At 37.2% G+C, this 27,747-nt stretch overlaps 2 protein-coding genes across 4 annotated transcripts in view; both read left to right on the top strand.

Moving 5' to 3' along the window:
- Positions 1 to 27,747, top strand: part of LOC144980823 (putative serine protease K12H4.7) — a 641,746-nt gene that overhangs the window by 48,492 nt on the left and 565,507 nt on the right. The gene's annotated exons all lie outside the window — the stretch shown is intronic.
- Positions 319 to 20,932, top strand: LOC144956008 (transmembrane protein 254-like). Of its 3 annotated transcripts, none has more exons than XM_078886277.1 (5): positions 319 to 349; positions 12,893 to 13,034; positions 17,593 to 17,693; positions 18,482 to 18,541; positions 20,717 to 20,932. In XM_078886277.1, exons 2-5 carry the CDS (start codon positions 12,933 to 12,935, stop codon positions 20,841 to 20,843), a joined length of 390 nt encoding a protein of 129 aa, XP_078742403.1. In that variant the 5' UTR covers positions 319 to 349; positions 12,893 to 12,932; the 3' UTR covers positions 20,844 to 20,932. The 3 variants fall into 3 exon arrangements, with proteins under 3 accessions (XP_078742403.1, XP_078742405.1, XP_078742404.1); XM_078886279.1 differs by having other exon boundaries at positions 326 to 367; XM_078886278.1 differs by lacking the exon at positions 319 to 349 and adding an exon at positions 493 to 542.

Genomic DNA, 27,747 nt, shown 5'->3' with positions numbered 1-27,747 from the left:
CTTTGTAAGGGCATGTTCTTCCTCCTCCTCCTCCTCCTCCTCCTCCTCCTCCTCCTCCTCCTCTTCCTCCTCCTCCTCCTCCTCCTCATCATCATCATCATCATCATCATCATCATCATCATCCTTACGACAGTCAACCATAATTAATTATTCTATCCGTGTACAACAGCCGTGGCATATTCATATTAGGACAGGATCTCACCTAGTGTGTTAAATGGTGCAAAAATGATTAAATCCAAACGCATGTATAATTAATTAGATATTTTGATGACCAATCTCAAATCAGTAATACATTAATCCTTGTTTCCGTTTGAATTCAGTTTATTCGCTTTCGTCCGTTGCTGAAATTGTGTGTGAATTGTTGAATGTGATTTTAGTCTAGACCAGACCTGCCTTGTGCTACGAAAAAATCGTAGAATTACGAAATTCTGGCTCCAATTTCAGAAGTTCAGGAGCATTTTAAGCCACTAATACTTAATGAAAATCAAAGTTGAGGCCTGACTACATAATTGTAATGATTTGGACGTGTTATTTTAATACATGTGAGGTTAATAAATTATTGATCTATAAAGTTAACCATAGTGACTTCTATTTTTATTTGTTTAAAACTACGAATTTTGAAGTGTTCAGCTAGGCAGGTCTGGTCTAAAATTGAGTTTTTATATAGCGCAATATCTACTAAACGTGCTCAAAGCGCTTTACAAGGGAAGTGACAACGAGAACCTAACTTAAGGGGCGGTTTGGGTCTTTTCTAAAAATATTTTAATTACCGATATTGGGCGGTTTTAATCATTCTGTATCATCAATATAGTTTAAAAAATAACATTTATGGTGAAAAATTTTAATTATCTGTGTTGATACCCATTTTGCGATCTAATTTGGGGGTCTGACATAAAAAAATATAACAATCTTGTGGCAAATGTTCCACAAAAACTAATGAAGGAATGATCTCCATATTCTTCCTTCTTGTCAACATTGTACCATAGTGTGTCACCATAGAGAGATTTTACGGCTTTAGCTTATGGAATTTTTATTAGATCATTACAAAGTTGAGAATCAAAATGTTATGACAAAATTGATGTAAAAAATTCAGATTTAGGATTATAATTTAAAATTCACAAATCTCTCTATGGTGACATAATACATTATCTCTGTGATAACTGTGGAAATTTTCAGACAATTTCATTGAATAGATTCTGAGAAACGTTTGACACAGTTTCCCATACCCTTAGAACAATGACATATTGAGAAAATAGCAAAATGGCTTCCGGTTTTTCACACATTTCTTACTACCTGCACCATTTTCGACTGTGCATTTCGTGCCTTTATAGTCTACTTTAAGTATTTGGACTTCAATTATATTATTTCTAAGATAATAAAATATCATTTTCCACCAAAATCTCAAAATCAAATTTTTGAAGGATTTTCCTAATAATTAGACCCAAACCGCCCCTTAATTCTAATAGGGAACAAACGTGTGTTGTCAAAATTCTGGTTCCAATCTTCTTGGTAGTGTGAAACCAGTCCTCCGCAGGACTGTATAGATACGTACATTCTGTAATTGATCTCCTGGTTTCAGAGTGATGGTAACTTATTTTATAGACTACTACATAAATGCTAGTCGTCAATAAAGATCATCCATCCTCTCTCCTTAACATTCCTTAATCATAAGAGTCTGCCTATACATCCTACTACGAAAATAGTTATGCCACCTTATGATTCAATATGTAACATAATATTCATTGTTAGTCCTTCGAAGGATTGGTTACATACTTCCAATGAGTTTTGGACCGGAACAGAGGAAGGTGTGACGTCATTACTTTTGCTTCCCATTAATAATTATTATCGTGAGATCCTTTTAGGAACGGAATCTCAACGAAGATGGAGATACTGTTGAGGAATGGGCTGACCAATATAATCTACGTTTTCAAGCGCTAGCTGGAGAAGAGGCTACAACCCAGACCTTGCATTTGTGTCTTCCAGACATCTCCAAAACTTTCAGAAATCTGTCGGCAACCCCATACCAAAATCACAATACAGACCTATCACCATTGAAGTAGGACCAGTCATTAGACCCCGCGAGAGCAAACCCCTACCCAGATTCAATTTTCGGAAGGCAAAGTGGGAAAAATTCTCGTCAGACATAAATGACAGCATCAATACCATCGATCCAGTTCTCAAGAACTACGACCAGTTCCAGAAGCTTGTCTGGAGAATTGCCAAAAAACACATACCTAGAGGCTGAAGGAAATCCTATATAGCATGCCTACAGCAACACAGCAAGGAACTTTATAAGCAGTATGTGGAGGCTTACGAAATGGATCCATCTGCTGAAGAAACTGTCCAACTTGGTGACACCTTAATGATTTCCATTGCCAAAACAAAATCAGAAAGATGGAAGGAAATGATAACCAGCACAAACATGACCCACAACAGCAAGAAAGCCTGGTCAATATTAAAAAACTAAATACAGAAAATAACAGACAAACCAGGGTTGCAGCGGTGACACCAAACGATGTAGCAAACCAACTTATCAAAAATGGAAAACCAACACACAGAGAAAAGGGCACGCTTAAAGAAATGAAAAGGGAAATGGAAACGATCGCCCAAGGAAGTGAACAGGGAATAGTCCCTTTCTGCATCGAATAATTAGAATCAGCTCTTGAACACTCCAAACCTTGTAAAGTGGCTGGTCTAGATGGCATCACTGCAGAAGTGATAAGGCATTTCGGTCCCTCAACAAAAACATGGCTACTAACTCTTATCAACAACTGTCTAGAATCGTGCACAATACCAAAGCTTTGGCGACAAGCAAGAGTGATAGCTCTACTTAAACCTGGAAAAGACCCAAATAGCAGAAGAGCTATAGACCAATATCCCTCCTCTGTATATTGTACAAAGTATATGAGAGCATAGTACTAGCCAGGTTTTCCCAAACAGTAGAAGAACATCTGTCACCTGACCAAGCTGGTTTCCGCCCTGGAAGATCATGCTGCGACCAACTCCTGAACTTGATACAATACATCGAAGAAGGCTATGAGAACAAACAAATTGCAGGGGCTGTGTTCGTGGACCTGACAGCTGCCTATCTATGACACAGTATATCACAGGAAACTGTTCCTTAAGGTTGCAAGGGTAACTCGCAACACAAAAATAGTTGCAATTTTAAAATCCTTTATGTCAAACCGTCGCTTTTTGGGGGAAATGGATGGGAAGAAAAGCAGATGGAGATCAGAAAAGAATGGACTCCCTCAAGGATCGGTACTTGCAGCTATCCTTTTCAACGATTATACCAACGACCAACCTAAATTTGAGAACATCCGGAGGTTTCTTTATGCTGATGATCCGTGTCTTGCATCCCGAGTCTCTGATTTCAAGACCATTGAGGAGAGATTAACAGATGCCCTGAAGACACTCTCTGAGTATTATTTAAAGAACTCACTAAATGCCAATCCAGGAAAAACTCAAGTGTGTGTCTTCCATTAAAAAAATACTAAGCCAACAGGAAACTGAACATCTCCTGAAATGGGAACATACTGGAGAACAACACATTCCCCGTGTACCACGGTGTCACCTTAGACCGCACACTGTCCTTCTCTCAGCACACAAAGAAAACAAAAGCCAAGATGGCCATAGGAAACAACCTCCTAAGAAAACTGGCAAACACTACATGGTGAGCAGATCCAAAAACAGTCAGGACAACCGCACTAGCCCTCTGCTATACATCAGCTGAATGCGCCTCACCAGTCTGGACAAGATCTTGCCATGCCAAAAAGATTGACCCTGAGCTACATAACACCTGCCGGATCATTACTGATAACTTGAAACCGACTGCAGTTCCAGTCCTCCATCTGCTGGCTGGCATTGCACCTCCCCACATTCGAAGAGCCACTGCTTCCAACGCCCAGAAATATAAACAGGAAATGGACCCAAGGCACCCCAATCCAACGACAAGTAGACTGAATTCAAGAAAGAGCGTCATGACGGAAGTAAGCATCAAACCTGACTATGTAGCTTTATACAGACTTTCACATGGAAGGAATGGGATAATCGTGCAAATGAAGCCATCGTAGATCCGAGAGAAGAACTGCCCTACGGAACTGAGCTCCCCATGAATGAATAGGTAACGTTGAACAGAGCACGAGCAAAAATTGGGAGAACAGCTAGAAGGATGAAAAAGTGGGGGCTGGCTGAGACTATCTTGTGCACATGTGGATGCCCAGAGCAGACAATGGAGCACATCCTTAGAGAATGCCAGGATGGGGGCCCAGCTGCACTGACCATGACCTAAGAGTCTGCTCCACAGATGCTGTGGAGTGGGTTCGGTGGTGGAGCGACAATCTATGATTATTGCGAGATGCCCAGGGGAAATGATTCACATGTCACCGGAAGTGCTTTTGAGATTTTATGCCTAATAAAAGATGTTTTGGAGCTTTCCAATAAAAATTCGGATGTCCATTTCTGCGTTATAGATAGTATGCTCTTTGCTAAGATGCTCACAACATTGCCATTCGGAAGTATAGCGGACCAATACACAAATCTCTTTGTAACCATGAACTTTATAGTCTGGTTAATACAGTTTAGTGAGAATTACTAATAAACGTGGATGGCAAAAAAAAAAAAAACCCCAAAAAAACTAAACAATAACAAATACCTGAGTGACGTCATCTTCATTCTATGTAAATGTTGCTGCTCGAAGCTCGAGGAAACAAATAATAATGTGAAATTGATTGTAAGCTTCAATTTAATTCCAAAATTAGATCAAATGAACGTTTCGGGTTTCCCCTTTATCAACAAAACAAGATGAATGAAACACCACAGATGAATGAAATAATGTGGTAGTGGCCACTACCACATTATTTCATTCATCTGTGGTGTTTCATTCATCTTGTTTTGTTGATAAAGGGGAAACCCGAAACGTTCATTTCATCTGTTTTTGTAACTAAATTGAATCTTACAATCAATTTCACATTATTATTCATTATCTCTATTGAATTTTTAATTGAAATTTGCCCTTTAAATATTTTAATACATTTTTCCCGGGGCACTTTAAGCATTGAAATAATATTTAGCAAAACATCAAAACCACTTTTCTCCAGATTGTCTACTTCAAATAGTTATTACTATTGGATTCAATAGTCTGATGTCACGCGCCCGGCAACGGCGGCCATCTTGGTTCTAAACAAAGAAAATCATTACTTTTTATTCTTCATGCTGGCTAGAACTTTTCATTCCCTTTTCATATGCCTTGTGATCAGAATGTGTAAAAGTCAAAACATGATCAAATTGATGGGGTTTTTTACCTCTGGATACGCGTTTTAGCTCGCCGGGGAAATATTTCATACGGCGTCAGCCATTGTTCCGATACAGTTTAGAGCCAGTGTTACTAAGTTACCATACGTCATAAGGAAGGAAGTGACAGTACGACTGTTGAAGACTATTACTCAGTCAATTCTTAATCTTAACATTTTTCATGAAATAATTGGTGAAATGTAGAAAAAAAAAATTATCTTCACTTTAACGCCATATCAACAACTCGATTTCCATTAGAATGGATCCTATGGACCATCTCCCTGAACTTCCCTCGCGTTTTACCCTTCTCATTATTATTATTTTATTTATATTATAATATGAATATATATATATATATATATATATATATATATATATATATATATATATATATATATATATATTATATATTATATATATATATATATATATATATATATATATATTATATATATATATATAATATATATATATATATCATAGAATTAAACGAATGAGAATACGTACGAAGCCTAAAAAGTGTCCACCAATGAAAGCATTCAGCGCCATTTTGTTGTTGGCTGAGAATGTAGTAATTACCATTCATTCGGTATCTATGTCAACATAACGACACAAGAAAAACAACAAACAATATCAAAATCCACAATAAAATGTTTCAGAACTGTTGCGTATATTTATGGCACAACGAAGCTGTCAAAAAATGAAGTTAGAGAATGTGTGTAATCATGTATTATAATAACCTGTAATGTGTTTTCCAACCACCACATCATCTACTACTACAACCACCACCACAATATCATCACTAACACTACTACTACAACCACCAGCCCCACATCATTATCACTACCACTACTACTACACCACCACCAGCACATCATCATCACTACCACTACTACAATCACCACAACCACATCGTCATCACTACCACTACTACTGCAACCACCACCACCATATCATCATCATTACCACTACTACCACAACCACCACCACCACTACTACTACAACCACCACCACATCACTACCTCAACTACTACAACCACCACCACAATAGCATCACTACCACTACTACTACAACCACCACAACCACATCGTCGTCACGACCACTACTACTACAACCACCACCATATCATTACCATTACCACTACTACTACAACCACCACTACCACCATATCATTACCATTACCACTACTACTACTACCACCACAACCACATCGTCATCACTACCACTACTACTGCAACCACCACTACCACCATATCATCACCATTACAACTACTACTACAACCACCACAACCACATCATCATCACTACCACTACTACTACAACCATCACCACATCATCATCACTATCACTACTACTACAACTACAACCACCACCACATTATCATCACTACCACTACTACTACTGCAACCACCACCACCATATCATCATCATTGAAATATTATTTTTTTTTTAAATTGAGCTTTATATAGTGCAATATCTACTAAATGTGCTCAAAGCGCTTTACAAGGGGTCCCTGGTCAACATTTAACATGTAGGACGGGACATAACGCCTGTTAGGCGATATTACAATTTTTCGGACAAAGACAACTCTGTTAACGGCCAGGTACTCATTTTACACCTGAGTACGGTGAGAGAATGTGAGTAAAGAGCCTTTTCCAAGGACTCAACTATGCGCCGAGCGCGAGGCTCGAACCCAGGACCTTCCGATCCGGAAGCGAGTGTCATACTACTAGACCACATAGCCGCATCATTATCACTACTACTACAAACACCACCACCACATCATCATCACGACCACTACTACTACAACCACCACCACCACCACCATATCATTACCACTACTACTACAACCACCACCACATCATCATCATCACTACCACTACTACTACAACTACAATCATCACCACCACCACATCATCATCACTATTACTACTACAACTACAACCACCACCAACACCACATCACCTCACTAACACTCAGTACTACAATCACTACCATTAGGTTTTGGAGCTTTACTTCATTTGAAATAAGGAAACTTCGGAATTGTATTTGGCATTGTGTTTATATATCATAATATAATTCTAATCAGTTATCTATTTAGAACTAGATACTATACAATATGTATGCCAAATACCACCCCAATTTCCCTTTCTTGTGTGCGGGAATTCCTCTTTCGGCATTGAAATTGAGTGTGAGAGAGTCATCACTACACACATAAACAACAGAAACAATTAAAAAACAAGACTATGACACGCAACCACTCACACACGAGGCTATACTATTTATCCTTTTCTCTATATAGAATAGGACAAGACAAACAATAGCTTGACTCTCGCTACACTTAGCATTGGTGTTTGTCGTCTCACGAGTTCAACTCTCGGTCGACCTACGTAATCATTAATAGAATGTTGTGTGGTTTTGACCGTGAAGAAAACCTTAAGAAGTCACATTTATATCATTTTAGAGAGATCGTTTTGAATAATTTTGAGTTAAACGAGCGAGCAGCAACGTGTTTACATTTCTCTCCTGATTCATTCTTCTTGATCTAAATTCTAGAAATATTTAGGCAGTGACAATAGTACTCAATATTATTATTCAATATTGATATTGAATCTTCTCGCTCCCCTCACCAGAAACACAAAACTTGAATGAAATATCGGACATCAAAACTTGTTCATTTTCGAATTGGATTTATGTAATTTCTGCCTTCGAGAGGATTCCGGCTTGTGTGTGTACTTGAGATATCTAGTTGAGATTAGTTAGATACTTATCAGATTGGAGTGAACAACAAGATACAGTGATACAGTACAGCTTAGACTTAGATAGATCTAGTCATTTAACAAGTAAGAAGATGAGCTTAAACAGCAGTAGTAGGAAAGGTAGATCTGGCAGTGCCAGTACTAGTAGTGGCAGTAGTAGGAAAGAAAGCCCTGCACCGATGAGTACAAATAAGGCAAAAGCAAAAGCTGAGACTGAGACTTGCGGAAAATGTGAATATGTATGCAAAGAGATTGAGAAATGCTTACAGTGCGAGCTCTGTGACCAGTGGTTTCATACTTTGTGTGAAAAGATAGATGATGACACCTATCAACTGTTGAAGAAAGACTCAGAAAAAGAATGTCCGCTTCTGCATTACTACTGCTCTAAGTCCTGCAACAAAGTGGCCTCAAAGTTCTTGGGCAATTTCATGCAGCTTGAAAAGGAAGTAGATAAACTCAGGAAAAAAGTAGAAGACGTAGATAAAAGTGTGAATATCATTCAAAAAGGTGAATTCACAGAGGAGATGATAGAAATAGTGAAATCAACAGCAAAGGATGAGATAGAGGCCTACCCTATGTCTGAGGCGAGTGAGATTAAGGAGAGACTCAAGAGAAGTACAGAAGAAAAGTCAGATAGAGTAAGACAAGATATAAATGAAATGAGGAAAATCAATGAAACTGAGGAGAAGAAGCAGGCAATGGTGAAAAAGAACCTGGAACTAGAAGAGGAGAGAAATGAAAGGGCTAAGAGAGTGAAGAATGTAATTATGTATGGCATACCAGAAGCTAAAGATGGCGACAACAAGGAAGATATAAGAAAAGCCCAAATGGTACTCAAAGAGTTGCAGGTTCATGGAAACAAAGACAGCCTCAACCCTATAGAGCAAGTGATCAGATTGGGCAGAAGAGAAGATAGACCAAGACCCATGAAAATAAGTCTGATGTCAACGGATCAGCGTAACACTGCTCTTAGGAACAGCAAACAGTTGAAAGACCATAAACGGGAATGCTTACAAAAGGTGTATATTGGAGCTGACCAAACAATTATGCAAAGAGAGCAGGCCAAGGAGTTAAGAGAGGAGCTGAAGAGAAGACGAGAAGCAGGGGAAGATGTAGTCATATATAAGAAAAGGGTCATTTTCAGGGAAAAGTTTAGTGAACAAATAAGAAAGAGAGACAGCGATGTTGGAGGAAATGACTGGGACTGGGATGAGGAATGACTATATTGGAAACGTGTCAGTCCAATTGCCCAAAATGTTTCTGAGCAAGGACTCGAAGACAACAAGAAAATTCAAAAAAGAGAAGTACCAGTAAATGATAAGGAGGGGCAGCACGTGAATATGAAAAATACCCTGAAGTTCATGTACACGAATGCAGACAGTGTGATGAATAAGAGAGAGGAGCTAAAGGCTATGGCAGAAGAAGAAGATCCAGATGTAATAGCAATAACAGAAGCTAAGCCAAAGAATGCAACAACACACCCAACCATAGCAGAGTTAGGTATTGAGGGATACACTATAATAGCTAGCAGAGATTTTGAAACTTCCGGCAGAGGAGTATACTTATTGGTGAGAGAGAACCTCAAGGTTAACCCCATAGAGGAACTCACAGATCACGACTTTAGGGAGAGCGCTTGGTGCTCGATTGGAGTAACTGGACAAAGTCAGATACTAGTAGGAGTGATTTATCGGAGCCCAAATAGCACAGGAGAAAATAATGAGAGAATGTTGGAGATGATAAGGAGAGCATCACAAAAAAAGCATTCAGAGATAATTATTATGGGAGACTTCAACATGCCGGAACTGGAGTGGAAAGGGATGGACGAACCAAAAGAGGGAAGCCTGGAGGAAAGTTTCATAGAAACCATTGAAGATTGCTACCTACAACAGATAATAAAAGAACCCACGAGACAGAGAAAAAACCAAAAGCCCAACGTATTGGACTTGATATTGATGGAGGAAGAAAATGACATAATCGACCTAAGACTGAGCCACCCACTGGGAAAAAGCGACCACGCGACCATATTCCTAAAACTGAGGGCGACATCAGAGACTGTAGATGAAAAACTGACACTCAGATATAGGAAGGCTGATCTAGAGAGTATGAAAGAGGAACTGGGGCATATCAAATGGGAGGAAATACTAATCGAGGACACCGTAGGAAACAACTGGAGTAGATTTACCAGAGTACTTAACCAATGCTTCGAGAAAAACATCCCGAAAAGCAGAGGGAACCGGGTTGGGAGAAGAAATCAACCTTGGATGACGCAGGAAGTGAGAGAGGCATTACGGAAGAAGAAGGCAGTAAATAGAAGATACTCTAGAAGCAAAAAGGAAGAGGATTGGGACAAATACAAAAGAGTGAGAAACGCAACTACTAAAATAGTCCGACAAGCGCATCAAAAGTATAAGAACAAGATAGCAGAGGAAACGAAAGAAAATCCTAAAGTATTCTGGAGTTATGTAAACAGTAAAATGAAGACAAGACAGGGAACCTGTGACATAAAAAAAGAAGATGGCACTTGGGCATCGGAAGATGAAGACAAGGCAGAGGTGCTAAATCTCTTCTTTGCAAGTGTCTTTACAGTGGAGAACCAGAAAAACTTGCCAGATATTGCTAAAAGAAGTAATATAGATACTACACAATGGCCGATTACTGAAGAGAGAGTAATGAAGAGACTACAAAACCTAAAGGAGAGTAAATCACCTGGACCTGACAAACTTCATCCTTACATCCTAAAAAACTTAGCAGAGCAGCTAGTAGAACCCCTAACCAAGATATTTAACCAGTCGATGAAAGAAGGAAGACTACCAAGGGAATGGAAAGAAGCTAACGTCACAGCCATATTCAAGAAGGGAGACAGAAAAAATCCAGAAAACTACAGACCAGTGAGCCTGACATCTGTCGTCTGCAAGCTCATGGAACAGCTGATTAGAGAAGAAATGGTTGATCATATGACCAAGAACAAACTATTCAGCAAAGATCAACATGGTTTCATGGCGGGAAGGTCTACAGTAACAAACCTACTTGAAACAATGGATGACTGGACGAGAGACCTGGAATTAGGCAACAATTTAGATGTCATATACCTCGACTTCAGAAAGGCATTTGACAAAGTTCCACACTGGCGCCTAATCAGGAAATTGGAACAGTATCAAATTAATGATCAGACAGTCAAATGGGTCCGAGATTTCCTCAAAGATAGAAGACAAAAAGTGATAGTGAATGGAACAGCATCAACAGAGAGACTGGTAACAAGTGGAGTTCCACAAGGAAGTGTACTGGGACCAGTTCTCTTCCTGATTTATATCAATGACTTGCCAGACAATCTATCATCTAAATGTAAAATCTTTGCCGATGATACTAAGCTCTATGGAGTAGCTAATACAGAAGAAGAAAGAAACACCTTACAACAAGATTTGAAAAAGCTTGAAGAATGGTCCGAAATATGGCAGATGGAGTTCAATGTAGATAAATGTGCAGTTCTTCACCTAGGAAAAAACAACAGAGAAGCAAACTATATAATGAAAGAAAAACCCCTGCAGAAATCCAATGGGGAAAAAGACCTAGGAGTATTTATTGATAGGAAGCTAAACTTCAAGAAGCAAATTAAAGATGTTCAATCTAAGGCTAGTAAAACACTCGGAATAGTGAAAAGAAATTTCAAGAATCTGAAAACAAAACACATGACTACCATCTACAAGACTATGGTTAGATCAAAGCTGGAATATGCTAACTGCATATGGTATCCGAAGTTTGAGGGAGACAAAGACTGTTTGGAAAGGGTGCAAAGGAGAGCAACAAAACTTATCACACACCTGAAAGACAAAACATACTGTGAGAGATTGAAAGAATTAAATCTCCCGACCTTAGATTACAGGAGAAGAAGGGGAGATATGATCCAAACATATAAAATAGTAAAGGGAATAGACAGGGTAGAGGCAGGATTCCTTAAACCAAACAAGAACATTCAGACACGAGGAAACAGCAAGAAACTGAAAAAAGAACGTTTTAAAACAAATGAAAGAAGGAAGTTTTTTTCATCTAGAATTGTAAATAACTGGAATAAACTACAAGAAACCACAGTATCAGCAAAAAATTTGAATAAATTCAAAGCAGAGTTGGAGATAAGCAACACCCTAGGAAACAAGTTCAATTATAAAAATTGGTCCAATCATTAATAGATGAGGAGGAGCGAAGGAGACTACACCAAGTCTAAAAGCTCTATACAGAGGTATCCAGGTATCCAGGTATGAACGGCCGATCAGCGCTTGTTTACTATAGTAACGCGATTCCCAGCCAACATCAAAATGGCGGATATTTTTCTCATCGAGGCCGCTGGTTGGTTAGCCAATAAGAGCACCGTACGGTTTCCATTGGGTAAATTCCTTGATATATATATATATATATATATATATATATATATATATATATATATATATATATAGTTATATATATTTATATATATTTATATCTACATTATAGATATAATATATATATATATATATATATATATATATATATATATATATATATACATATATATATATATAATGTATGTATGTATGTATGTATTTATGTATGTATAATATTTCAATGTTGGACCAACACAACACAACACTTGATATATCCGATAACCAAATCATCAATATTTAATTTTTGCTTTTTTTTTTTTTTAATAATCCACTTTTTAAACAGTTATAATCCTATCACGAATGCAAACTGATGCTTGGAAAAACAAAACTCTCTTGAATTCTAATTCAATTCGTGAAAAGTTGCACAAAAGAATGTGTGATATTGGAAAGCAATAATTGATTAATTATTTTAATAATTATTTCAGAAGGTGAGGACATAAAAAAGAAAAAGAGTGAACCTGAAACATGGCGTCGAAGACTTCCCAAGGAAATTGTAACAGTGACTATTTTAGACTGCCATATCCTATTCCTGTACTTATTCTTTTTGTATTCTGGTCTTACCAAGGGGTGAGTACTTTCTTTTTCTTTGATGCTTCTTATTGTCTATTACTATATTCGTTGAAATTAAATGCAGGTGGATATCCAGCCAGCAACAAATAAATATTTATTTTTTTCTCTTCATATTTTGACCCAATATATTTGTTGATAAACCATTTAGATTTAGTGTAGATATTCATTTAAAATATAGAATGGAATAGCATCCTCTCTTCGTGGTTGTGCGGCTATGTGGTCAAGCGGTATGACACTTGCTTTCGGATCGGAAGGTCCTGGGTTCGACCCTCGCTCGGCGCATAGTTGAGTCCTTGGCAAAGACGCTTTGCTCATATTATCTCACCGAACTCAGGTGTAAAATGAGTACGTTGCCGTTAACAGCGTTGACTCTTGAAAAATTGCAATATCGCCCTAACAGGCGTCATGTCTCGTTCTACATGTTACGTGTTGCTGTTGGTCAGGGACCCTTGTAAAGCGCTTTGAGCAAGTTTAGTGGGTATTGCTCAATATAAAAGCTCAAGTTTTTTAAATGGATTGTTCCTTCTATCATTTAATTTGGCGTTCTATCCTATAACTCTGGTTATCTCATGGGATCTATATGTTCTGAAAATGGACTCTAAAACAAAAATCACCAGACTCAATCATTTCAGTTGATGCTGTGCGCTTAACTCAAAACTCACAACATTGCCAGCGGAATAGAATGTACCAACACACAGAACAATAATATGTAACCTTACTCGATTATTTAGTCTGATTAAAACAATTTAGTGAGAACTACTCATAAAAAACGACTGGCTAAAAACAATAAGAAAGATCTGAGTGACGGCAATTTTGTTCTCTCTATACAATAATATGCAGTTTAATAAATTTCACTCATTCTTTTCATTAGAAGCATTTAGTTAACTGAAACTAACTGATTTAGACCTGAAATTGAATGTGAAATAGGAAAAGACATGGCCTTATGACTGTTCCTTGAGTTACTCCTGATCTCATCAATTCATATTTATTCTGTTAGACTCCGGTCAATTTAATAATAATAATAATAATAATAATAATAATAATAATAATAATAATAATAATAATAATAATAATAATAATAATAATAATAATAATATATTCATTTCATTCAAAAAATGGAAATTCGTTTACGGACGTGGCATGCATAAAAATGTATAAACACAAAGTTGAGAATCTATGGCGACAATGTATATATATATATATATATATATATATATATATATATATATATATATATATATATATATATATATATATATATATATATATATATATATATATATGCAAATGCACAAAAATGTTAATATATACAACCAAGAACCAATAGCAACACTTTATATATAAATTTGATAAATTGGCCATCCCTCTGGCCTTTAGTCCCAACTTGTGTGTGTGTGTGTGTGTGTGTGTGTGTGTGTGTGTGTGTGTGTATTTAAAAGATAGTATTTAATTACAATTTCTTTTTGAATCCTTCTATAGAGAAATGAATTACTGTATTTCAGTTACATAAGTGCTTGCCTTGACATTTTCAGATTTATCAAAAATACTTTTTGTTCTTAATAATCAAAAACGTAGGAGAAATCTAAATGGCGCCATTCGATTTTACCCAAACCTGAATTCATATCTTGAAGGTTTGAACAAGAAAGCAGCAACAATAGTGTTGAGGCTCGGACATTTATCATTTAATTGCTCAGTTGTAAAAATGGGACCTAAGTCTGTGGTACCTTGATTTAAGTTCATAATATGTGGCAAACTGCTTGCTTAAAAACCAACTTTGAGACCTTGTGAATTGATGACTAATAAGGGGAAAATAATGTCTTGGGGAAAAATAAAAAAACAACAGCTCGCTGTTGAAGAGTTAAAGGCTCTCTATGCACAATACGATTCAATAGTCTGATGTCACGCCGCCAGGCAACGGCGGCGATCTTGGTTCTAAACAAAGAAAATTATTACTTTTCATTTTTCATGCTGGCTAGAATTTTTCATACGTCTTGTGACCAGAATGTGTAAAAGTCAAAACATGATCAAATTTATGGTGTTTTTTTCCTTTGGACACGCTTTATGCTCGCCGGAGAAATATTTCATACGGGCGTCCGCCATTGTTCCGATAGTTTAGAGCCAGTGTTGCTAAGTTACCATGCGTCATTAGGAAGGAAGTGACGTTACAACTATTGAATCCCATTGCAGAATGGCCACCCGTCGAACGATTTAATCTTCACGACCACTTAGGGTAATCTACTTTTAGTGGCCTAGAGCAAGTCATCTCGCCTTAGCTCAATTTGCGGCGCTTCACAACGGCTGACGCTTGGATCATTCCAGACTTCCCTTGGAATAGACCCTAGAGACAAAGTTCCCCTATGGGATGAATATAGAGAATCTTATTATTTAAAAAAAAATCTTTTGTATCTTGATTGTTTGTCTTCTGACGAAAAACAAGGGCCGAAATGTTGTTCGTCACCTGTTCCCCTACCCCTACCCCCCCCCCCCCCCCCCGCCTTTTTAAATATTTTTACATGAGTCACATTAATTCACTTTACTTTTCTCTCTATCTTAGTTGCCTCATTTCGGCACCCCTAGAATTTAATTCAAGTAATAAATAACGAGCAGTTCACATGAATAATAGACAATATTATTGAGGTCTTGGCATATTGATCACAACTATTATCTCATAATGTAGTTTGAACTACCATTCGTGTTACAATTCCATCAAAAGTCTACAGTCTATCACTAAGAACTTTCCTCCAGATCTAGCAGAACCAACTACCCAATCACTGCTGGGTGGAACGTATGAGAGTGAAGAGGGGAAAGAAAGGGGGGGGGGGTGATCCGAAAAAAATAATCGACTTTACCCGCAATCAATACCGATATTTTTGCTTATAAGGTTTGTCTATCACTAATCTCCTCCTTCCCTCCCCTCTTCCCAAACATAATCACACACACACACACACACACACACACACCTGCCTATATTTGCATATAATGTAAACTTATACGTACTCACGCTTCGAAAATCAAAGTTATATACCAAATCCAACACATAACTATTATGATTTTATAAAGATTTTATTACAACAGTACACGTTTTGAGCAGCTATGGCCCCTCAAGGCCGATAAAAAATGATAAAAGACAGAAACGGGCGCTTAAATGACCTAAATAGTGTCGAAAGCGCCGTTAAACACCTAAAAACAAAACAAAGAAAGCCAATTTATAAAATAACATTTGATTTAACTTTAAACATGGTTGTTGAATTCGTTGGAGAGTCACTGAGATATTCAGTTTACTTTACAAACTTCATACATACATACATACATATCTAATTATTCATGAGCCTGTCCAATATTGTCGTATTCTCTCTTACGTGACAAATTACCATAAAGCGGTATCTAGTGTTGTGTTTCCGTATAAAAATCGTGTCAAGTTACAAAAGTTTCTCTATGTTAATATGTTATTATTCCTACTATACCAAATGTTTCCACTCGCATCTCATTTGGAAAAGGGGGGAGGAGAGAGAGAGAGAGAGAGAGAGAGAGAGAGAGAGAGAGAGAGAGAGAGAGAGAGAGAGAGAGAGAGAGAACATGTAACAGAAACAGCCTTTATATAGAGCAATACCCACTAAACGTGCTCAAAGTGCTTTTCAAGAGGTCCCTAGCCAACTGCAACATTTACCATGTAGGACGGGACATGACGCCTATTAGGCGAGATTACATTTTTTTTTCGGACAGAGAAAACGCTGTTAACACAAGGCACTCATATTTTTTTAGATTTCCATTACAACAATGAGCCCATAATGGATTGGGTTATCAGACCTGAAAAATGTGTCCTTCGCTCCAATATCATACTGTTTTGGGACTGTTGGTCACATTCATTTTTATTAAAAGCTAGAAGTGCCTAATTGAGCCTGCTACTATATATCATAGTGCTGCTATGTGGTCTTATGGAATGACACTCGCTTTCGGATCGGAAGGTCCTGGGTTCGAGCCTCGCTCGGTGCATAGTTGAGTCCTTGGAAAAGGCTCTTTACTCACATTCTCTCACCGTACTCAGGTGTAAACTGAGTTCCTGGCCGTTGACAGCGTTGTCTCTGTCAGAAAAAAAATGGTAATATCGCCTAACAGGTATCATGATTCGTTCTACATGTTACGTGTTGCTTGTAAAGCGCGTTGACCATATTTAGTGGATATTGCGCTATATAAAAAAGCTCAAAGTAATTTATTGAGAGAAAAGCAAAGTGGGTTGATGTGACTCATATAAAAGGTTGTCTTGTGTTGTCCAATTTTAACTTGTTAACTGCGAAATCTGGAAAATCTAGTATTTAAAAATTTGGCCAGAAAACTCGTCCTTTAAATATCGATTGATTTAAATGATCCTCATCTTGGCAACAACTCTCGAACCTGGATCTTTAAGGAAGATGGTCATGTAAATCGATTGATGTTAGCAGTTAGCAGAACAAGTTTCCTGGCCAAATTTTAAAGTATTAATGTGAATTTTTTCATAGGACGGCAGTTAATTGGTTAAATTAATGAATCGCATTTTTATTCAATGATTTCCTCAAAGATGGTGACATTTTCACCCAACGAGCTACCTGATTGGCTGTGGCTTCTTGGACCTTTCGGAAAGTACATGGGTACAAACTTCCCCAATTTTATGATATTCTCGTGAGTAAAATTATTTAATGATACTTGATGTGTGTGTGTGTGTGTGTGTGTGTGTGTGTGTGTGTGTCTGCTGTTATGATGATGCTGCTTGTATTGAGGGTTGTTATAAAGTTCGTGGCATTATTTGCAACAATCCAAGAATGAGGAAATAGGAGTAGGAAATTAGTAAAAATAAGAAGAGATCAAGTAGTAGTGGTAGTAGTAGTAGTAGTAGTAGTAGTAGTAGTAGTAGTAGTAGTAGTAGTAGTAGTAGTAGTAGTAGTAGTAGTAGTAGTAGGAGGAGGAGGAGCAGAAGAAGAAGAAGAAGAAGAAGAAGAAGAAGAAGAAGAAGAAGAAGAAGAAGAAGAAGAAGAAGATGTAGAATGAAGACGAGGAGAAGAAGAAGAAGAAGATGAAGAAGAAGAAAAAGAGGAAGAGGAGGAGGAGGAAGAGGAGGAGGAGGAGGAGGAAAAGGAGGAGGAGGAGGAAAAGGAGGAGGAGGAAGAAAAGGAGGAGGAGGAGGAAGAGGAGGAGGTGGTGGATGAGTAGTAGAAGGGGTCTAGGAGATTTAGCTGTGAATTTTTTGTTTGTCTGTTTCTTTTTATTTAATCTTTGGTTTGGTTTGTTTTTTTTTTGTTTGTTTCGTGTGTGTGTTTTTGTTTCTTTGTTTGTTCGTTTGTTTGTTTTTGTTTTTTTGTTTTTTTTTTTTGTTAATCCAGTAGCGGAGTTAATAATTCTCTCCAATATCGAATCTATATTTTACCAAGCAATGACACAGTATACATTGTTGTCTAATTTTGCTATTGCAGGATATATGCCACGATTGCCCTCCATACATTTGAAACCATGGTCACATGGACGCTATGTCGGTGAGTCTCATTGCCATTCAAATTCAAGGCCGCTTTTCCAAAACTCCTTAAGTTGATTTTTCTACTTTTTGAGATTTTCTATCCATGAGATAACTTGAAACGAAGATAAAACTTTATTTTAAGCATCAAATAGCACAAGAATTCCCCTTGATTTGTGTGAATTTGAGGTTTAAATTTAATAAAATAATAGACCAAATGAGACATTTTAGGGAAAATAATCCTCAAATATCTCAAAATGGGAAAAATGGAGAGAGAGAGTTTTGGAAAATCACTCAAAATTGGAAAATGATACAATACTCGCCGGATACTAGTAATACTCTCGGTAGAAGCCAAAAAGCGTGCTGGAATTTGAACGTGCTAAAATTAGATTTTCGTGGAATGTAACGACGTATTATATAAATAAAATCTATCAACCATCCCCAGCGAGCTGATTGCTGATAGCTGATAGCGTGCTACTGGGATTCAACGCGCGAGAATCCAGCGAGTACTGTATTAACCCTCTTCAACCAGTATTCGATTTTACTTTAACCTGACATAGATAAATAAATGAATAAATATGAATGAATGAATGAATGAATAAATATCAACATTCATTTATATATAGCAATTTTACTGATTGACCATACACAATGCGCTTCACAATATTTCGTTTATTCCCCTAGCAGGTCATATGGTACCACATTTCCATTCCATAAGTAACATTCGTCTGTAATGCGTCATTTTTGTACTAATACGCTTACAATAAATATCCATCGCTGCCTGTTGGCTGGTATTCATTCACATAAGAGTCGAATGTGGTAATGTGTGTTAAGTGCTTTACTCAAGAATACAATGTTGGGAACAGGAATTGTCCACGACAGTGTCACCCAATAACCAGGCTTAACATTGCTTGACTTTTGTGACAAGACCGAGCCACCAAGCCACGTACGATATACAGCATTGTGGTCTTGTCGTATGACACTCCGTGACTGGTTCAACTTCCGATTTAACCCTTTTCTTACCAGCCATTTTCAGAATTTTACCCAAAATTTCACACCCACCTCACACAAAGATAGTTTTTTCTTACTCAAACAGAAAAACAACAAATACATTCTATCAATAATATTGATCGGCAAAATGAACTCTACAACACAGCGTCACGTTTTTTTAGCTATAATAAAACATTGTTCTTGAAATTGTGTGATTTACAAAAGAAGTCCGAATGATAAAAGTGCTGGTTGGGTTGTAACGAATGTGACAATTTTCCTATGGTTGTTAAAGAGAGGGTTAACTCACTCAATTCTAGAGATTTTTGCTACTTTTCAAAATTGGAAAAAAATGTATTAAAAATGAGCATGTACATAGATAGTTTTCTTCTTCTTCTTCTTCTTCGTCCTGTGGAAACCTCCAATATTGTCGAGGATCACTCCACAGTTTGTAGGGTTTTACATTTTAAACTTGCTACGGCGGCCATCTTGGTTCTAAACAAAGAAAATCATTACTTTTTATTTTTCGTGCTGGCTAGAACTTTTCATATGCCTTGTGATCAGAATGTGTAAAAGTCAAAACATGATCAAATTTATGTGTTTTTTTTTTTTCCTCTGGAAACTCTTTTATGCTCGCCGGAGAAATATTTCATACGGGCGTCCGCCATTGTTCCGTTAGTTTAGAGCCAGTGTTGCTAAGTTACCATGCATCATTAGGAAGGAAGTGACGTTACGACTGTTGAAGAGTATTGTTGTGACGAGAGAACGGAATGAAAATTTGATCACGTGATCGTTCGTATAACTAACTTGGTAATAACGTCAATGAATTCGACTCTCTCTCTCTCTCTCTCTCTCTCTCTCTCTCTCTCTCTCTCTCTCTCTCTCTCTCTCTCTCTCTCTGATCATTGTTATTGTTTTTATACCAACCTAGTCACACGATTATCTCGATTATAATAATATTATAAACGTTTAAGTTTACACACAGTTTGATCAAGCGGTAGAATAGTGGATATTTTCCTTAGACACGCACCACCGATAGTAAAACCTGTGTAACTTGCTAGGTTTACCAATCACTGCCATTATTGTTTACATTATGACAACTGTCCGAGAGGCGTGGTTATCTAGGTGTCTATTGTTCTATCAAATCAAATGTACGCACATGTAAGTGATGACGAATCAATTTAATCGGCTGTCATTTTCATCATTTCAGACGACGTCACTTCACAATGGCCGCAACATACAAGTGGACAGTCTCTACGTTCATCTTTGGATATCTGTCATTATATCTGCTTAGACAACTACACCCGAGGCAAAGCGGTTACTGGAAGGAGAAATAATGGGGAAAACACCACCAAGACTCTCTCTCTCTCTCTCTCTCTCTCTCTCTCTCTCTCTCTCTCTCGCTCTCGCTCTCTCTCTCTCTCTCTCTCTCTCTCTCTATATATATATATATATATATATATATATATATATATATATATATATATATATATATATATATAATATAAATTGTCACTCACATTATATGGCCGAGACGTTCGTTTCTGAGGGTTTTTTCCACGTCCTCAGTCGGCGAAATGTCTTGAAGAAAAAATGTGTATTCCATACGACACAACGGAAGCAAGGACAAGCACCTCGTATGGAATACAATTTTTTTCAAGACATTACGCCGACTGAGGACGTGGAATAAACCCACAGAAACGAACGTCTCAGCCATATTATGTGAGTGACAATTTATATTTTATATTAGCTCTAACCATCATTATAGAGCACTTTCGTACCTACGAGTACCCACCATCACTCATATATATATATATATATATATATATATATATATATATATATATATATATATATATTATTTTAATATTTAACACAATGTTGGAGTCAGTCTACGTCGATGTTTCAGGCCTTTTTCAGCCATCGTCAGGACTGTGTGTTACATGAGTTTGGTTTGTTGTGTGTTGATGCTTGTTGACGTGGTTTCGTAGGTTTGTAGTTGATTAATATTTAATATTTCTCTTCCAGGCATAAGCTACATTGTTTTGATGTTGGTCTGTACCCTGTTGCTTTAGATATAATATAACAGGGTACACACCAACATCAAAACAATGTAGCTTATGCCTGGAAGAGAAACATACTATTTTTAAACACCCTCATGAAGCCACACTCAACACGAAAAATGAGATGTACAATACTTGCCCACATCGCCGGAAGTACTTATTTATCAACTACAAACTTACGGAACCACGTCAACAAGCAACAACACAACAAACCAAACTCATGTAACACACAGTCCTAACGATGACTGAAAAAGGCCTGAAACATCGATGTAGACTCCAACATTGTGGTAAATATTAAAATAATAATCCGCTCCATTGCTACATGTCGAGCACTATTCTTACCATATTTGTATCCAATACGATTCAATATATATATATATATTATATATATATATATATATATATATATATATATATATATATATATATATATATATATTATATATTTTTTCTTCTTCTTCTTCTTCTTCTTCTTCTTCTTTTTCTTCTTCTTCTTTCTTCTTCTTCTTCTTCTTCTTCTTCTTCTTCTTCTTCTTCTAGTAAATGAAAGGGAGACAATCGTCTATGTGTTTCCGATGTGTAGTTCGCTTTTCAAGTTGGATCTTAAAAATCGTGTTTATCCTATCTATTGTTGTTGTTTTTTTTAATTATTATTATTAAATGATAGAATGTATGAATTAATCAATGGATAAATGAACAGATGAATGAACGAATAAATGAACGAAAGAATGATTGAATGAATGAATAAATGAATGAATGACTTAATTAATAAATCAATTAATTGATTAATTAATTAATCAATTATTTTATTTAAAATTGAAAAATACTAATATCCTATATCATTTTCCTCTGTCATTGTGGACCAAAAAGTTAAAATAAAAAGCAATACTCTGTTGAATGTGTCTTGAATTGGTGATATCAATTCAATTGATCTTCTTCATAAGCACAAAAAGATGCTATTATAATTTGCTGAACAATTCATATGATTTACTTAGGGCATAGGATTTCGGCATGCTCGGATTCTAGCACGCTTTTTTTAAAGCTTCTCTCGAAGCGTGCTAGAATCCAACGAGTACTGTATTTCCAAATCACTAAACAATATTTGAAAGAGAAAAACGTGACAAAATAACAATTTTTGCAAAGGCCTAAACGGTCAAGTTAAATTAGCCCTCGGTGATATTCAACAAAATAAGAGGAAGTCATCCAAGTTTATGGTTCCCCACTCTAGAGGGGATGCCCACTTGTTCATACCCATAGATATCACAGGACCTAGTAGTCTGTGTTCATACCATCGACATTGAGACAGTGGAATAGTCTCACATCTCCAATGAAAGAAAAATGTTGTGGTCTGTGGAATCTTCAAAATCTGTAGTTACAGACTTAAAAGGAAGAAGAAGAAGAAGAAGAAGAAGAAGAAGAAGAAGAAGAAGAAGAAGAAGAAGAAGAAGAAGAAGAAGAAGAAGAAGAAGAAGAGGAGGAGGAGGAGGAGGAGGAGGAGGAGGAGGAGGAGGAGGAAGAGGAGGAGGAGGAAGAGGAGGAGGAGGAGAAAAAGAAGAAGATGAAGAAGGAGGAGGAGGAGAAGAAGAAGCGTGTGTGTATGTGTGTGTGTGTGTGTGTGTGTGTGTGTGTGTGTGCGTCTGCGTGGGAAAGGGATACGCAAAATTTAATATCTACTCGCTAGCCGTCAAGGATTACATATTCATTTCCTGAGCAGTCAATTGGGCATTTAGAAAATAATGACAAATAATCTAATTGCGATAAACTTGAAAACTTCATTGTTGGAAGAGGCTTGAAAATTGGAGAAAAATTGTCTTTGTCTCATAAAAATCGGTCTAGAAATAACCTTTTTTGTAATAGATTTGATTTTGAAAATAGCTTTCTCTAATTTTATAATGTTATGATAACCTTATTTTCTGGTCGATGTTCTTGATTTATATATCATTTTTCATTTCTCAATGAGACGAACGCTGATGTACCTCGTTTGATTCAAGAGTTTAAAACACAAATTTCGTTTTTTGATTGTGAGTCGGGCCTTACTAAGAAATTCATGAGCGTTGAGATAGAAAACGGTAAGGGCTGCCTGAAGCCGGTGATCGTAAAATACTAACGAAAGAGTGAAAATGGAAAGGCTTCGTATAGGAACAAAACAGACAATGGACGTCCATTGTCTGTTTTGTTCCCATACGAAGCCTTTCCATTTTCACTCTTTCGAGTGTTGAGATAGTGACTTAACTATACATACAAGATTCTCCACGCCACAGTAGGGCATGACGGAAGGCAACGGAAAACCACCGTCACTAACAAACTTTCCCAGGACATCAGTTGTCCCGAACACGTTGAACGTTTCAAACTGGTGCGAAATGAAACAATCACATTGGCCACGTGGAATATACGTACATTAAACCATTTAGGAAAATTCGAAAATGTTATTCAAGAAATGAAAAAGTTCCAAATTAACATCCTTGGAATCTCAGAAACGAAGTGGAAGGGAGCAGGAGTAGAAAAAGAAAATGATTTTGTATTGTATTATGCAGGTGGAAAACATCACGAAAAAGGAGTTGGAATTCTTTTGAGAAATCAACATCAAAGTGCTATTTAGATCATGTTGCAGATTGGAAAACATTACTATTGTCAATACATGGTTTAAAAACCACGATAGAAAGAAGTGGACGTGGATAAGCCCAGGTGGCCTTTATAAAAATCTGGTCCAACATCGATTCAGAAATATCGTACTCAACGCAACAACTATTCCAAGCGCAGATTGTAATAGTGACCACAGACCTGTCAAGGCCACGCTAAAAATAAAACTTAAACATAAAGAAAAAGAAAGTGGAACCAAAACTGCAATTAGATCTATTGAGAATTAATCATCAAATAAAAAACGATTACAAAGAATGCGTGAAAGAAAAAAGTGAAAACTTGACCTCAGATATAAACATAGATGAGTACTGGAATCAAGTATCGAACTGCATCACAGAATTTGCAAGAGAAACTATTCCATCTGTGAAAAAACACGAACCAAAACATAAGTGAATGGATGACAAGATCTTGAAACGGATGAATGAAAGACGAAAACTAGAACGCAACAGCAATGAATATAAAGAAGCTAATAAGATTATAAAACGTGAGTGTAAGAGAACAAAGGAAGATTATATTGAACATGAATGTCACAGAATTGAAAGACTAAAACAATCTAACACCAAACAATTCTACCAGTCAATACAAGATCTAAGTGGAAAACGACCAGCCGTGGCAAGAAAATGCGTTAAAGACGCAAACGGTAATATACTTATCGACAACAACGAAATTTTGGTACGTTGGGCAGTATACATAAAAAAATCTATACGCGGATGACAAAAGAGGGGCGAGCTTGGATAAAGAAATCTCTACTGTGAACACGGGTCCCCAGATTATGCGAGAAGAAGTAGAAGCTGCTTGCAAAGAGATGAAAAAGGGGAAAGCGGTAGGCCAAGATAGTTTCTCAATAGAATTGATTGACGCCCTCGACGATCTGGGAATAGACATTCTGACAAAAGCCTTTAATGTCTTATACGAAAAGGGTGAATTGCCTAATGTCTTAAGACAATCGGTATTCATTACGATACCCAAAAAACAAAGAAGTATTGACTGTGACCAACACAGAACAATCCGCATAATGAGCCAGGCCACAAAAATTATGTTAAGAATGCTTATTAAAAGAATGAGGAGCAAGATCTCTCCAGAGATAAGTGACGAGCAGTTTAGTTTTGTTAAAGAAAAGGGTACGGTAAATGCAATCTTTACATTGAAAACCTTAATGCAACGGTCAATCGAAAAACAAAAATCACTTTGTCTATGCTTCATTGATTATTCCAAAGCTTTTGATTCAGTCCAGTGCTATTTAAAATCTTAGAAAAGATCGGTATAGATCGGTATAGACAGTAAAGACTTTCGACTTGTGAAAAAAATTATATTGGAATCAAACAGCGTGTGTCAAGCTGGATAATGAAACATCGGACTTCTTTAATCTTGAGTATCTCAAGGAAAGATCATGCCAGACCCAGAGAGATTAAGACCACTGAAAGAATTAGAGCCACCTACTGCAACCCCGCAAACTCAACAACGAGTTGTAGGCATGTTTGCCTACTACTCCCGATGGATTTCTCACTTCTCCGACAAGATTTTGCCATTGACTCAGAATAAACTTTTCCCATTACCTGATACCGTCAAGAAAACATTTTGCAGTTTGAAGCAGGAACTTGAAAATGCAGTTCTAGAGACTACAAGTAAGGACATTCCTCTTGTGGTCGAAACTGATGCCTCAGATGTGGCTATATCTGCAACATTGTACCAAGAAGGTCGCCCAGTAGCTTTCTTTTCAAGGACACTTTCATCAAGTGAGAAAAACCACTCAGCAGTTGAGAAGGAAGTCTATGCGATTGTTGAAGCAATTAGGAAGTGGAGGCATTATCTACTTAATACACATTTCAAGATCATCACAAATCAGAATTCTGTCTCATTCATTTACGACAGTAATCATTGTAAAGATTTTTTTTAAAAATGACAAAATACAACGCTGGAAGATTGAATTGTCTCCATATGACTATGAGGTCATCTACCGACCTGGCCCTGAAAATCAAGCTGCTGATGCTTTCTCTCGCTGTGGGGCAACCTCCACAAACACCAACGATCTCAAACTATTGCATGAATCTCTTTGTCATCCTGATATCACTAGAATGACTCATTTTGTTCGTACAAAGAGTTTGTCATACTCCGTAGGAGACATTACTGTAATGACTAATAAATGTGGAGTGTGTGCGGAATTAAAACCTAAATTCTTCCGACCAAATAATGAAAATCTTGTTAAAGCGACTCAGTGTTTTGAAAGATTAAGTATGGATTTTAAAGGTCAGCAACTAGAAACAAATACATTCTCACTATCATTGATGAGTTTTCACGATTTCCTTTTGCTTTCCCATGCTCAGACATCAACAGGTCTCAAATGTCTTTGCGAACTCTTTTCCATCTTTGGAACACCTTCATATATGCACTCAGATAGGGGATCATCATTCATGTCTCAGGAAGTAAAAACATTCCTTCATGAGAGAGGAGAAGCTACAAGCAGGAAAACACCATACAATCCACGTGGAAACGGACAGGTCGAACGTTTGAATGGTACGCTATGGAAGGCAATAACTCTTGATCTTAAATCACGCCAACTTGATGTCAGTCGCTGGGAGGAAGTTCTTACAAATGCGTTGCATTCTCTTCGCTCTCTGTTGTGCACTCAAACTAACACCACTCCTCATGAAAGAATGTTCATGCATCAACGTCGCTCTACATGAGGAAATTCATTACCAACCTGGCTACTCTCGCCAGGAACTGTATACTTGAAGAGACGTGTAAGAAATTCTAAATTTGACCCTCTGGTTGATGAGGTTGAACTCTTAGAAGCTAACCCTCAATATGCCCATATTCGTCATCAGGATGGGCGAGAATCAACAGTATCACTTCGTCATCTTACCCCAGTCGGTGAAAGAGACTATACATGTACACCTGAAGTGAAGAACGATTCAGAACCATTGACTCCTCAAACTGTGTGTACCCCTGACATGACAAATGTTAACCTTCATAAGCCTGAGGCTATCGACGTCACTGTTGAAGGAGCTGGTGTTATGAACGACGCAACTCAATCTCATACGGTTGAACTTAAAGACAAACCACCTGCTCGCACTAAGCGCACCCCTTTTGTTCGCAATATCCCTATAGTCTGAGGAGTGGGCTGAAATGCACATTTTACATGTTTACATTTGTTCTGATATTTTAAGTTTACCTGAAATAATTCTGAATTTTAGATAGTGATTTTGACACTACAAAATTATTTGTATACCATCAATCTGTCTGTTGTAAATTCAGTTATCCCTATGTCTCAACTCTGACAGGGGAAAAATGTTGTATATTTTAGTTTCCGTCCACATTATGTTATGTCAGATGTTGTTGTATCTAACTGTTCTTTATTTCTGTGTTGTTTCAGATGTTGTACTCAATGTTATACTAGTGGTGTTTCTTGTTGATTAAAGCTTACTGTAAAGCTATCATCTCAACTTTCACAACTCATTTCAGTCTATTATAATTTTAGTCCCTGGTACCACCACATTACCTTTACTAGTCAGCATAAAAAGAATAAGTGATTTCCATA

Source organism: Berghia stephanieae, chromosome 10 (genome assembly GCF_034508935.2).
Source record: "Berghia stephanieae isolate SIO BIC M18660-M18661 chromosome 10, UCSD_Bste_1.3, whole genome shotgun sequence".
Lineage (NCBI taxonomy): Eukaryota > Metazoa > Mollusca > Gastropoda > Nudibranchia > Aeolidiidae > Berghia > Berghia stephanieae.
Note: the sequence above shows the minus strand (reverse complement) of the source record. Positions and strands in the feature narration are given on the sequence as shown.